Source organism: Oncorhynchus kisutch, linkage group LG15 (genome assembly GCF_002021735.2).
Source record: "Oncorhynchus kisutch isolate 150728-3 linkage group LG15, Okis_V2, whole genome shotgun sequence".
Lineage (NCBI taxonomy): Eukaryota > Metazoa > Chordata > Actinopteri > Salmoniformes > Salmonidae > Oncorhynchus > Oncorhynchus kisutch.
The window spans coordinates 11114704-11130173 of NC_034188.2; the positions used below are offsets into that span (position 1 = coordinate 11114704).

A 15470-nucleotide genomic window follows, 5' to 3' on the forward strand; every position below is an offset into this window, starting at 1 on the left:
CGCTATAGCCCTGTCGATGAGAATGGGGACCTGCTCCGCTATAGCCCTGTCGATGAGAATGGGGACCTGCTCCGCTACAGCATTGTACATTCTAGCTGTTGCATTCTAACACCCCCAATGTTCAACATGCCATTAAAACAGGAGATATGATTGGATGTTTCCACTGCTCAGCCATCTGTATCATTCCAGAGGCTTGGAGACGTTCAGAGCACTTTATTAGCCAATCAGAAAGCTTGATTTTCCAATTGGAACACATGGAAAGCCTATCTCTTTCAAGTGTATGACACAGTGGTAGCGTGTCATAAATGAAATCGGAATGTTTCTTGTTTTCAGGGATACAGTATTATTAACCTGACTTCTGTTTCCCCTGATAAACAGAAGTGGGGACTCAGCTGATGTGTGTTTCTACGCATGCTACATTAGGTTAGCCACACCATCAGCCACATGTTCCTTCACCAAACCTTCACCAAATAGTATCTGACATTATTTCAAATGCTTGATCTGGGTTTGATTGAGCTTGCCTGGCGCAATGGAACCAATAGAATAGTTGCAAAAGTCCCTGGTCTGTTCTTGACTAAAATGTATGTTTCCCTCTTCCCTTTGTAGTGCACTAGTTTTGACAAAGCCCTATGAGACCTGGTCAAAAGTAGTGCACTTTAAATAGTGTGCCATTTACGACATTGTCGGTGTCTTTATTGCTGCCAGATTCTGAGGTCTCACCAGAGAACATGACAGATCTACAAATAAATGCAAGTGTTTTCCCCAGCTGAATAAATGTCATCCAATGCAGATAGGCTGACTGATGAAGAGTAATGCTGGCCTTACTGATGAAGAGCAATGCTGGTCTTACTGCAAGATCTCATTCCACAAATTGGCTGTTATAGATTTTCTACAGTGTAGCTATTTGTGTGGGTGTGTGTCTGATCTTGTTGTCTCTCTTAAGCATCCTAACGCCCCCCTCCCTCCCTCTCTCCCTCTCTCTCCAGTCTGCTCTCAGTTCTCCCGAGGGGTCTATGCCATCTTCGGCTTCTACGATAAAAAGTCTATGAACACCCTGACGTCATTCTGTGGTGCGCTGCACACCTCCTTCGTCACGCCCAGTTACCCCACCGACAACGAGGTGCAGTTTGTCATCCAGATGAGACCTGCACTGCGTGGGGCCGTCCTCAGCCTGCTGTCACACTACAAGTGGCAAAAGTTTGTCTACCTCTACGACACTGACAGAGGTAGGTACCATGCCATCACAGGCCTTGATGTAGATCAGGTTGTGAGGTAAACAAACAGACAGACAGAGGTAGGTGCCATGCCATCACAGGCCTTGATATAGTTCAGGGTGTGAGGTAAACAGACAGACAGAGGTAGGTGCTCTTGAAGTAGTTTTTGACTGCAATATCATTGATAATAGTAGATATTGTTACGTAATTTAACATACAATACAGACTGCGGTAGGTAAGGTTTGACAGGCTGGGTCTACCATAGACTTTGACATGGTTTGGTTGAGGGTTTTAAGTATTGACTCTTAGGGGTGCCCTTGAAACAGTTGACATTGTCAACGTTGATAATATTCATGGCCAAAACGACAAAGTATACTGTACATGATCTAGTGTGCTGGAACACAACCTACTTGAAACAAGGAAGTGGGTGACATTCTATAAGCACTGTGTATTGTAATCTACAGGCCATTCACAAACTCCATCTTCTTTATAAATGGAAGAAATGTATGTTGTTGTAACTAAGCTTTGGATGCAGTATGTCATTGGTAGTAATCTTTCGATGCAGTATGTCATTGGTGGTAATCTTTGGATGCAGTATGTCATTGGTAGTAATCTTTGGATGCAGTATGTCATTGGTAGTAATATTTGGATGCAGTATGTCTTGGCAGTAATCTTTGGATGCAGTATGTCATTGGTGGTAATCTTTGGATGCAGTATGTCATTGTAAGTAATCTTTGGATGCAGTATGTCATGGTAGTAATCTTTGGATGCAGTATGTCACCGTAAATAAGTGTTGGATGCAGTATGTCATTGGTAGTAATCTTTGGATGCAGTATGCCATTGTAAGTAATCTTTGGGTGCAGTATGTCATTGTAAGTAATCTTTGGATGCAGTATGTCACCGTAACTAAGCTTTGGATGCAGTATGTCACCGTAACTAAGCGTTGGGTGCAGTATGTCATTGTAAGTAAGCTTTGGGTGCAGAATGTCATTGTAAGTAATCTTTGGATGCAGTATGTCATTGGTAGTAATCTTTGGATGCAGTATGTCACCGTAAATAAGTGTTGGATGCAGTATGTCATTGGTAGTAATCTTTGGATGCAGTATGCCTTTGTAAGTAATCTTTGGGTGCAGTATGTCATTGTAAATAATCTTTGGATGCAGTATGTCACCGTAACTAAGCTTTGGATGCAGTATGCCATTGTAACTAATCTTTGGATGCAGTATGTCACCGTAACTAAGCTTTGGATGCAGTATGTCACCGTAACTAAGCTTTGGGTGCAGTATGTCATTGTAAGTAAGCTTTGGGTGCAGTATGTCATTGTAAGTAATCTTTGGATGCAGTATGTCACCGTAACTAAGCTTTGGGTGCAGTATGCCATTGTAACTAAGCTTTGGATGCAGTATGCCATTGTAACTAAGCTTTGGATGCAGTATGCCATTTGTAACTAATCTTTGGATGCAGTATGTCATTGGTGGTAATCTTTGGATGCAGTATGTCATTGTAAGTAATCTTTGGATGCAGTATGTCATGGTAGTAATCTTTGGATGCAGTATGTCACCGTAAATAAGTGTTGGATGCAGTATGTCATTGGTAGTAATCTTTGGATGCAGTATGCCATTGTAAGTAATCTTTGGGTGCAGTATGTCATTGTAAGTAATCTTTGGATGCAGTATGTCACCGTAACTAAGCTTTGGATGCAGTATGTCACCGTAACTAAGCGTTGGGTGCAGTATGTCATTGTAAGTAAGCTTTGGGTGCAGAATGTCATTGTAAGTAATCTTTGGATGCAGTATGTCATTGGTAGTAATCTTTGGATGCAGTATGTCACCGTAAATAAGTGTTGGATGCAGTATGTCATTGGTAGTAATCTTTGGATGCAGTATGCCTTTGTAAGTAATCTTTGGGTGCAGTATGTCATTGTAAATAATCTTTGGATGCAGTATGTCACCGTAACTAAGCTTTGGATGCAGTATGCCATTGTAACTAATCTTTGGATGCAGTATGTCACCGTAACTAAGCTTTGGATGCAGTATGTCACCGTAACTAAGCTTTGGGTGCAGTATGTCATTGTAAGTAAGCTTTGGGTGCAGTATGTCATTGTAAGTAATCTTTGGATGCAGTATGTCACCGTAACTAAGCTTTGGGTGCAGTATGCCATTGTAACTAAGCTTTGGATGCAGTATGCCATTGTAACTAAGCTTTGGATGCAGTATGCCATTTGTAACTAATCTTTGGATGCAGTATGTCATTGTAACTAAGCTTTGGATGCAGTATGCCATTGTAACTAAGCTTTGGATGCAGTATGCCTTTGTAACTAAGCTTTGGGTGCAGAATATCACCGCCTTAATGTGTCTGTTTAATCATGGTGTAAGTTTTGGCTGGTATCTCATCTTTGTCAATCACCATATTCTTATCGGCAGACTCAGGAGCCTCGGTTTTTCGGATGACTGCCTTGCCTGGTTCACCAATTACTTTGCAGACAGAGTTCAGTGCGTCAAATCGGAGGGCATGCTGTCTGGTCCTCTGGCAGTCTCTATGGGGGTGCCACAGGGTTCAATTCTCTGGCCGACTCTTTTCTCTGTGTATATCAATGATGTTGCTCTTGCTGCGGGCGATTCCCTGATCCACCTCTACGCAGACGACACCATTCTATATACCTTCGGCCCGTCTTTGGACACTGTGCTATCTAACCTCCAAACAAGCTTCAATGCCATACAACACTCCTTCCGTGGCCTCCAACTGCTCTTAAACGCTAGTAAAACCAAATGCATGCTTTTCAACCGGTCGCTGCCTGCACCCGCATGCCCGACTAGCATCACCACCCTGGATGGTTCCGACCTAGAATATGTGGACGTCTATAAGTACCTAGGTGTCTGGCTAGACTGCAAACTCTCCTTCCAGACTCATATCAAACATCTCCAATCGAAAATCAAATCAAGAGTCGGCTTTCTATTCCGCAACAAAGCCTCCTTCACTCACTCCGCCAAGCTTACCCTAGTAAAACTGACTATCCTACCGATCCTCGACTTCGGCGATGTCATCTACAAAATGGCTTCCAACACTCTTCTCAGCAAACTGGATGCAGTCTATCACAGTGCCATCCGTTTCGTCACTAAAGCACCTTATACCACCCACCACTGCGACCTGTATGCTCTAGTCGGCTGGCCCTCGCTACATATTCGTCGCCAGACCCACTGGCTCCAGTTCATCTACAAGTCCATGCTAGGTAAAGCTCCGCCTTATCTCAGCTCACTGGTCACGATGGCAACACCCATCCGTAGCACGCGCTCCAGCAGGTGTATCTCACTGATCATCCCTAAAGCCAACACCTCATTTGGCCGCCTTTCGTTCCAGTACTCTGCTGCCTGTGACTGGAACGAATTGCAAAAATCGCTGAAGTTGGAGACTTTTATCTCCCTCACCAACTTCAAACATCAGCTATCTGAGCAGCTAACCGATCGCTGCAGCTGTACATAGTCTATTGGTAAATAGCCCACCCTTTTTCACCTACCTCATCCCCATACTGTTTTTATTTATTTACTTTTCTGCTCTTTTGCACACCAATATCTCTACCTGTACATGACCATCTGATCATTCATCACTCCAGTGTTAATCTGCAAAATTGTAATTATTTGCCTACCTCCTCATGCCTTTTGCACACATTGTATATAGACTCCCCCTTTGGTTTCTACTGTGTTATTGACTTGTTAATTGTTTACTCCATGTGTAACTCTTTGTTGTCTGCTCACACTGCTATGCTTTATCTTGGCCAGGTCGCAGTTGCAAATGAGAACTTGTTCTCAACTAGCCTACCTGGTTAAATAAAGGTGAAATGTAAAATAAAAAATAAAATTAGGTGTGTGCTACAGCTGTTGTTGCTGCAGTCGAGCTGATATTACAGAGTGGAAACTACGCTCTATACCTTTAGGGGATAGTTATTTGTATTAATAAAGAGTTCTTGTGCTGTTTCTTAGATGTTAGGTGTGTGTGTATGTGTTGTGACAACATGTAGCATCATGTAGCATCATGTCTATTCCCTCTAGACAGTAGCTGAAGTTGGAGACTTTTATCTCCCTCACCAACTTCAAACTTCTGCTATCTGAGCAGCTAACCGATCGCTGCAGCTGTACATAGTCTGTCGGTAAATAGCCCACCCATTTTTACCTACCTCATCCCCATACTGTTTTTATTTATTTACTTTTCTGCTCTTTTGCACACCAATATCTCTACCTGTACATGACCATCTGATCATTTATCACTCCAGTGTTAATCTGCAAAATTGTAATTATTCGCCTACCTCCTCATGCCTTTTGCACACAATGTATATAGACTCCCCTTTTTTTTCTCTACTGTGTTATTGACTTGTTAATTGTTTACTCCATGTGTAACTCTGTGTTGTCTGTTCACACTGCTATGCTTTATCTTGGCCAGGTCGCAGTTGCAAATGAGAACTTGTTCTCAACTAGCCTACCTGGTTAAATAAAGGTGAAAAAAAGAAAATGTCTATTCCCTCCTCTAGACAGTAGCATCATGTCTATTCCCTCCTCTAGACAGTAGCGTCATGTCTATTCCCTCTAGACAGTAGCATCATGTCTATTCCCTCCTCTAGACAGTAGCATCATGTCTATTCCCTCCTCTAGACAGTAGCATCATGTCTATTCCCTCCTCTAGACAGTAGCATCATGTCTATTCCCTCCTCTAGACAGTAGCATCATGTCTATTCCCCCTAGACAGTAGCATCATGTCTATTCCCCCTAGACAGTAGCGTCATGTCTATTCCCTCCTCCAGACAGTAGCATCATGTCAATTCCATCCTCTAGACAGTAGCATCATGTCCATTCCCTCCTCTAGACAGTAGCATCATGTCCATTCCCTCCTCTAGACAGTAGCATCATGTCTATTCCCTCTAGACAGTAGCATCATGTCTATTCCCTCCTCTAGACAGTAGCGTCATGTCTATTCCCTCTAGACAGTAGCGTCATGTCTATTCCCTCTAGACAGTAGCATCATGTCTAATCCCTCCTCTAGACAGTAGCATCATGTCTATTCCCTCTAGACAGTAGCATCATGTCTAATCCCTCCTCTAGACAGTAGCATCATGTCTAATCCCTCCTCTAGACAGTAGCATCATGTCTAATCCCTCCTCTAGACAGTAGCATCATGTCTATTCCCTCTAGACAGTAGCATCATGTCTAATCCCTCCTCTAGACAGTAGCATCATGTCTAATCCCTCCTCTAGACAGTAGCATCATATCTATTCCCTCTAGACAGTAGCATCATGTCTAATCCCTCCTCTAGACAGTAGCATCATGTCTAATCCCTCCTCTAGACAGTAGCATCATGTCTATTCCCTCTAGACAGTAGCATCATGTCTATTCCCTTTAGACAGTAGCATCATGTCTAATCCCTCCTCTAGACAGTAGCATCATGTCTATTCCCTCTAGACAGTAGCGTCATGTCTATTCCCTCTAGACAGTGTCATCATGTCTATTCCCTCTAGACAGTAGCATCATGTCTATTCCCTCTAGACAGTAGCATCATGTCTATTCCCTCCTCTAGACAGTAGTGTCATGTCTATTCCCTCTAGACAGTAGCATCATGTCTATTCCCTCCTCTAGAGGGTAGCTTCATGTCTATTCCCTCCTCCAGACAGTAGCGTCATGTCTATTCCCTCTAGACAGTAACGTCATGTCTATTCCCTCTAGACAGTAGCGTCATGTCTATTCCCTCTAGACAGTAGCATCATGTCTATTCCCTCTAGACAGTAGCATCATGTCTAATCCCTCCTCTAGACAGTAGCATCATGTCTATTCCCTCTAGACAGTAGCATCATGTCTAATCCCTCTAGACAGTAGCATCATGTCTAATCCCTCCTCTAGACAGTAGCATCATGTCTAATCCCTCCTCTAGACAGTAGCATCATGTCTAATCCCTCCTCTAGACAGTAGCATCATGTCTATTCCCTCTAGACAGTAGCATCATGTCTAATCCCTCCTCTAGACAGTAGCATCATGTCTAATCCCTCCTCTAGACAGTAGCATCATGTCTAATCCCTCCTCTAGACAGTAGCATCATGTCTATTCCCTCTAGACAGTAGCGTCATGTCTATTCCCTCTAGACAGTATCATCATGTCTATTCCCTCTAGACAGTAGCATCATGTCTATTCCCTCTAGACAGTAGCATCATGTCTATTCCCTCTAGACAGTAGCATCATGTCTATTCCCTCCTCTAGACAGTAGCATCATGTCTATTCCCTCCTCTAGACAGTAGCATCATGTCTATTCCCTCTAGACAGTAGCATCATGTCTATTCCCTCTAGACAGTAGCATCATTTCTATTCCCTCTAGACAGTAGCATCATGTCTAATCCCTCCTCTAGACAGTAGCATCATGTCTATTCCCTCTAGACAGTAGCGTCATGTCTATTCCCTCTAGACAGTATCATCATGTCTATTCCCTCTAGACAGTAGCATCATGTCTATTCCCTCCTCTAGACAGTAGTGTCATGTCTATTCCCTCTAGACAGTAGCATCATGTCTATTCCCTCTAGACAGTAGCATCATGTCTATTCCCTCTAGACAGTAGCATCATGTCTATTCCCTCCTCTAGACAGTAGCATCATGTCTATTCCCTCTAGACAGTAGCATCATGTCTATTCCCTCCTCTAGACAGTAGCATCATGTCTATTCCCTCTAGACAGTAGCATCATGTCTCTTCCCTCCTCTAGACAGTAGCATCATGTCTATTCCCTCCTCTAGACAGTAGCATCATGTCTATTCCCTCTAGACAGTAGCATCATATCTATTCCCTCTAGACAGTAGCATCATGTCTATTCCCTCCTCTAGACAGTAGCATCATGTCTATTCCCTCTAGACAGTAGCATCATGTCTATTCCCTCTAGACAGTAGCATCATGTCTATTCCCTCCTCTAGACAGTAGCATCATGTCTATTCCCTCTAGACAGTAGCATCATGTCTATTCCCTCTAGACAGTAGCATCATGTCTATTCCCTCTAGACAGTAGCATCATTTCTATTCCCTCTAGACAGTAGCATCATGTCTAATCCCTCCTCTAGACAGTAGCATCATGTCTATTCCCTCTAGACAGTAGCGTCATGTCTATTCCCTCTAGACAGTATCATCATGTCTATTCCCTCTAGACAGTAGCATCATGTCTATTCCCTCTAGACAGTAGCATCATGTCTATTCCCTCCTCTAGACAGTAGTGTCATGTCTATTCCCTCTAGACAGTAGCATCATGTCTATTCCCTCTAGACAGTAGCATCATGTCTATTCCCTCTAGACAGTAGCATCATGTCTATTCCCTCCTCTAGACAGTAGCATCATGTCTATTCCCTCTAGACAGTAGCATCATGTCTATTCCCTCTAGACAGTAGCATCATTTCTATTCCCTCTAGACAGTAGCATCATGTCTAATCCCTCCTCTAGACAGTAGCATCATGTCTATTCCCTCTAGACAGTAGCGTCATGTCTATTCCCTCTAGACAGTATCATCATGTCTATTCCCTCTAGACAGTAGCATCATGTCTATTCCCTCTAGACAGTAGCATCATGTCTATTCCCTCCTCTAGACAGTAGTGTCATGTCTATTCCCTCTAGACAGTAGCATCATGTCTATTCCCTCTAGACAGTAGCATCATGTCTATTCCCTCTAGACAGTAGCATCATGTCTATTCCCTCCTCTAGACAGTAGCATCATGTCTATTCCCTCTAGACAGTAGCATCATGTCTATTCCCTCCTCTAGACAGTAGCATCATGTCTATTCCCTCTAGACAGTAGCATCATGTCTCTTCCCTCCTCTAGACAGTAGCATCATGTCTATTCCCTCCTCTAGACAGTAGCATCATGTCTATTCCCTCTAGACAGTAGCATCATATCTATTCCCTCTAGACAGTAGCATCATGTCTATTCCCTCCTCTAGACAGTAGCATCATGTCTATTCCCTCTAGACAGTAGCATCATGTCTATTCCCTCTAGACAGTAGCATCATGTCTATTCCCTCCTCTAGACAGTAGCATCATGTCTATTCCCTCTAGACAGTAGCATCATGTCTATTCCCTCTAGACAGTAGCATCATGTCTATTCCCTCCTCTAGACAGTAGCATCATGTCTATTCCCTCCTCTAGACAGTAGCATCATGTCTATTCCCTCTAGACAGTAGCATCATGTCTATTCCCTCCTCTAGACAGTAGCATCATGTCTATTCCCTCTAGACAGTAGCATCATGTCTAATCCCTCCTCTAGACAGTAGCATCATGTCTATTCCCTCTAGACAGTAGCGTCATGTCTATTCCCTCTAGACAGTATCATCATGTCTATTCCCTCTAGACAGTAGCATCATGTCTATTCCCTCTAGACAGTAGCATCATGTCTATTCCCTCCTCTAGACAGTAGTGTCATGTCTATTCCCTCTAGACAGTAGCATCATGTCTATTCCCTCTAGACAGTAGCATCATGTCTATTCCCTCTAGACAGTAGCATCATGTCTATTCCCTCCTCTAGACAGTAGCATCATGTCTATTCCCTCTAGACAGTAGCATCATGTCTATTCCCTCCTCTAGACAGTAGCATCATGTCTATTCCCTCTAGACAGTAGCATCATGTCTCTTCCCTCCTCTAGACAGTAGCATCATGTCTATTCCCTCCTCTAGACAGTAGCATCATGTCTATTCCCTCTAGACAGTAGCATCATATCTATTCCCTCTAGACAGTAGCATCATGTCTATTCCCTCCTCTAGACAGTAGCATCATGTCTATTCCCTCTAGACAGTAGCATCATGTCTATTCCCTCTAGACAGTAGCATCATGTCTATTCCCTCCTCTAGACAGTAGCATCATGTCTATTCCCTCTAGACAGTAGCATCATGTCTATTCCCTCTAGACAGTAGCATCATGTCTATTCCCTCCTCTAGACAGTAGCATCATGTCTATTCCCTCCTCTAGACAGTAGCATCATGTCTATTCCCTCTAGACAGTAGCATCATGTCTATTCCCTCCTCTAGACAGTAGCATCATGTCTATTCCCTCTAGACAGTAGCATCATGTCTATTCCCTCCTCTAGACAGTAGCATCATGTCTATTCCTTCCTCTAGACAGTAGCATCATGTCTATTCCCTCTAGACAGTAGCATCATGTCTATTCCCTCCTCTAGACAGTAGCATCATGTCTATTGCCTCTAGACAGTAGCATCATGTCTATTCCCTCTAGACAGTAGCATCATGTCTATTCCCTCCTCTAGACAGTAGCATCATGTCTATTCCCTCTAGACAGTAGCGTCATGTCTATTCCCTCTAGACAGTAGCATCATGTCTATTCCCTCTAGACAGTAGCATCATGTCTATTCCCTCTAGACAGTAGCATCATGTCTATTCCCTCCTCTAGACAGTTGCATCATGTCTATTCCCTCCTCTAGACAGTAGCATCTTGTCTATTCCCTCTAGACAGTAGCATCATGTCTATTCCCTCTAGACAGTAGCATCATGTCTATTCCCTCCTCTAGACAGTAGCGTCATATCTATTCCCTCTAGACAGTAGCATCATGTCTATTCCCTCCTCTAGACAGTAGCATCTTGTCTATTCCCTCTAGACAGTAGCATCGTGTCTATTCCCTCTAGACAGTAGCATCATGTCTATTCCCTCCTCTAGACAGTAGCATCATATCTATTCCCTCTAGACAGTAGCATCATGTCTATTCCCTCTTCTAGACAGTAGCATCATGTCTATTCCCTCTAGACAGTAGCATCATGTCTATTCCCTCTAGACAGTAGCGTCATGTCTATTCCCTCCTCTAGACAGTAGGCTCATATCTATTCCCTCTAGACAGTAGCATCATGTCTATTCCCTCTTCTAGACAGTAGCATCATGTCTATTCCCTCCTCTAGACAGTAGCATCATGTCTATTCCCTCCTCTAGACAGTAGCATCATGTCTATTCCCTCGTCTAGACAGTAGCGTCTTGTCTATTCCCTCCTCTAGACAGTAGCATCATATATATAATCAGTGTAGTCATTCCCACCGCAATGCAATCAAACAAAGCGAAATGCCGGTACAGGGACAAGGTGGTGTCGCAATTCAACGGCTCAGACACGAGACGTATGTGGCAGGGTCTACAGGAAATCACGGACTACAAAAAGAAATTCATCCAGGTCACAGACACCGACGCTTCCAGACAAACTAAACAACGTCTTTGCCCGCTTTGAGGATAATACAGTGGCACCGTTGCGGCCCGCTAACAAGGAATGCGCCCCTCCCCCTCGCCTTCTCCGTAAAATGACATGAGTAAAACATTTAAACGTGTTAACCCTCACAAGGCTGCTGACCCAGATGGCATCCCTAGCCACGTCCTCAAAGCATGCACAGACCAGCTGGCTGGTGTGTTTATGGACATATTCAATTGCTCCCTATCCCAGTCTGTTGTCCCCACAGGCTTCAAGATGGCTACCATTGTTCCTGTACCCAAGAAGGCAAAGATAACTGAACTAAATGACTACCGCCCCGTAGCACTCACTTCTGTCATTATGAAGTTCTTTGAGAGACTAGTCAAGGACCCTTTTACCGGCCACCCTAGACCCACTTCAGTTTGCATACCGCCCCAACAGGTCCATAGATGACACAATCGTCATCACACTGCACACCCCCCATCACACTGCACACTATCCCATCTGGACAAAAGGAATACATATGTAAGAATGCTGTTCATTGACTACAGCTCAGCATTCAACACCATAGTAACCTCCAAGCTCATCATCAAGCTGGAGGCCCTGGGTCTCAACCCCGCTCTGTGCAACTGGGTCCTGGACTTTCTGATGGGCCACCCCCAGGTGGTGAAGTTAGGAAACAACATTTCCACTCAGCTGATCCTCAACACTGGGGCCCAACAAGGGTGTGTGCTCAGCCCTTTCCTGTACTCCCTGTTCACCCACGACTGCGTGGCCATGCACGCCTCCAACTCAATCATCAAGTTTGCAGACGACACAACAGTCGTAGGCTTGATTACCAACAATGGTTAGACAGCCTACAGGGAGGAGGTGAGGGCACTTGGTGTTTGGTGTCAGGAAAACAACCTCGCACTCAACGTCAACAAAACATAGGAGATGATCGTGGACTTCAGGAAACAGCAGAGGGAGCACCCCCCTTATCCACATCGACGGGACAGCAATGGAGAAGGTGGAAAGTTTTAAGTTCCTCTGCGTACACATCACAGACCAACTGAAATGATCCACTCACACAGTGTGGTGTATATATATACTGTATTTTACACCATCTATTGCACCCATTGCACCTTGACATACTTACATGTACATATTCTCATTCACCCCTTTAGAGTTGTGTGTATTAGGTAGTTGTTATTGAATTGTTAGAATACTTATTATATATTACTGCACTGTCGGAACGAGAAGCACAAGCATTTCGCTCCACTCGTATTAACATCTGCTAACCACGTCAATGTGACCAATAACATTTGATTTGATACTGTTTTACTAAAGTCAGACTGGGGGAAGGCATCGTTACTGTTTTAATAATGATACTGCCATGTGCCATGTATGTTTACATGTATTTTAGAACTGCATGAATTAGCTCAAATTAAGTGTAATATTTTAATTAAACGGACCCTAAGCCATAACCTAAGCCTGACCCTAGATATCACGTGTTAGTGGTAGCCCTGTATGTTCTGAGTCATTCTAGCTATAGATACCACGTGTTAGTGGTAGCCCTGTATGTTCTGAGTCATTCTAGCTATAGATACCACGTGTTAGTGGTAGCCCTGTATGTTCTGAGTCATTCTAGCTATAGATACCACGTGTTAGTGGTAGCCCTGTATGTTCTGAGTCATTCTAGCTATAGATACCACGTGTTAGTGGTAGCCCTGTATGTTCTGAGTCATTCTAGCTATAGATACCACGTGTTAGTGGTAGCCTTGTATGTTCTGAGTCATTCTAGCTATAGATACCACGTGTTAGTGGTAGCCGTGTATGTTCTGAGTCATTCTAGCTATAGATACCACGTGTTAGTGGTAGCCCTGTATGTTCTGAGTCATTCTAGCTATAGATACCACGTGTTAGTGGTAGCCCTGTATGTTCTGAGTCATTCTAGCTATAGATACCACGTGTTAGTGGTAGCCCTGTATGTTCTGAGTCATTCTAGCTATAGATACCACGTGTTAGTGGTAGCCCTGTATGTTCTGAGTCATTCTAGCTATAGATACCACGTGTTAGTGGTAGCCCTGTATGTTCTGAGTCATTCTAGCTATAGATACCACGTGTTAGTGGTAGCCCTGTATGTTCTGAGTCATTCTAGCTATAGATACCACGTGTTAGTGGTAGCCCTGTATGTTCTGAGTCATTCTAGCTATAGATACCACGTGTTAGTGGTAGCCTTGTATGTTCTGAGTCATTCTAGCTATAGATACCACGTGTTAGTGGTAGCCCTGTATGTTCTGAGTCATTCTAGCTATAGATACCACGTGTTAGTGGTAGCCCTGTATGTTCTGAGTCATTCTAGCTATAGATACCACGTGTTAGTGGTAGCCCTGTATGTTCTGAGTCATTCTAGCTATAGATACCACGTGTTAGTGGTAGCCCTGTATGTTCTGAGTCATTCTAGCTATAGATACCACGTGTTAGTGGTAGCCTTGTATGTTCTGAGTCATTCTAGCTATAGATACCACGTGTTAGTGGTAGCCCTGTATGTTCTGAGTCATTCTAGCTATAGATACCACGTGTTAGTGGTAGCCCTGTATGTTCTGAGTCATTCTAGCTATAGATACCACGTGTTAGTGGTAGTCTTGTATGCTCTGAGTCATTCTAGCTATAGATACCACGTGTTAGTGGTAGCCCTGTATGTTCTGAGTCATTCTAGCTATAGATACCACGTGTTAGTGGTAGCCTTGTATGTTCTGAGTCATTCTAGCTATGGATACCACGTGTTAGTGGTAGCCTTGTATGTTCTGAGTCATTCTAGCTATAGATACCACGTGTTAGTGGTAGCCCTGTATGTTCTGAGTCATTCTAGCTATAGATACCACGTGTTAGTGGTAGCCTTGTATGTTCTGAGTCATTCTAGCTATAGATACCATGTGTTAGTGGTAGCCCTGTATGTTCTGAGTCATTCTAGCTATAGATACCACGTGTTAGTGGTAGCCTTGTATGTTCTGAGTCATTCTAGCTATGGATACCACGTGTTAGTGGTAGCACTCTATGCACACACGCATCAGAGACAGAATAAGCATGATGGTGTTTTATCACTTTCTGTGTCTCAAATAGCACTCTATTCCCTATATAGTTCACTACTTAAGGCCCTGGTCAAAAGTAGTGCACTACATAGGATTTCATTTGGGATGCAACCTTTGTGTTCTCAGTCTTTTATTTTCTCTTTTTATTGAACTGGGCAAGTCAGTTAAAGAACAAATTCTTATTCACAATAACAGCCTACCCCGCCAAACCCTAACCTGGAACCAGTGTCTTTAATGAAGCTTCTGTCACTGAGACGCAGTGCCTTAGACCACTGCGCCACTCGGGAGTCCGTCTGTCAATGTAGCAAATAAATCAACTAGGACATGTCACTGGCCTAATCCTAGCAACATCAAATAAAACCTCGCTGCAATTTACATCTGTCGCAAGTGCTTTTTGCTTTTTAACTCTCAACTCTTGAATAAAAGCAGATACAACAAAACAACAATTGGGGCAAATTAGCATTTTGCCAAATCTCTCCTGTCTGACTGCCTGCAGATTCAGATCCAGAAATCCCTGAATTACATTATTTAAAGACAAACACACACACACATTCATGATACAGAAATAACAAAAAAAATAACAAATCATTCTTCCAGGGTTTTTATTCAGTCAATAGATAAGATTAATTACAATCACATTACACGCATCTTCCTGTCTTATTGGCTCTGCATTAGCCTGTCTTATTGGCCCTGCATTAGCCTGTCTTATTGGCCCTGCATTAGCCTGTCTTATTGACCCTGCATTAGCCTGTCTTATTGGCCCTGCATTATCCTGTCTTATTGGCCCTGCATTAGCCTGTCTTATTGGCCCTGCATTAGCCTGTCTTATTGGCACTTCTTAAAATGGCTTTTAGGCTTTAGTGCTGCTGTGCTTTCACCCTGAGAGGGCACTCATCCACTCTGCTGTTTGCTTCAGCCTCTGATGTATTGAAGGGAACATTTAGTCTAAATGCTTCTGTCAGAGACATGCTTCCTGAGAGCAGATGAAATGTTACAGGATAT

At 43.4% G+C, this 15470-nt stretch overlaps 1 protein-coding gene across 3 annotated transcripts in view; it reads left to right on the plus strand.

Annotated features, from left to right (window-relative positions):
• LOC109905923 (glutamate receptor 3-like) overlaps positions 1-15470 on the plus strand; it is a 238939-nt gene that overhangs the window by 59833 nt on the left and 163636 nt on the right. For all 3 annotated transcript variants that reach the window (XR_004202980.1, XM_031789639.1, XM_031789638.1), the window contains exon 3: positions 987-1226. Coding sequence is in view for 2 of the 3 variants with exons in the window: in XM_031789639.1 (XP_031645499.1) it covers positions 987-1226 (240 nt within the window). In the remaining variant the exon portion in view is untranslated. The remainder of the gene's footprint in view (positions 1-986; positions 1227-15470) is intronic.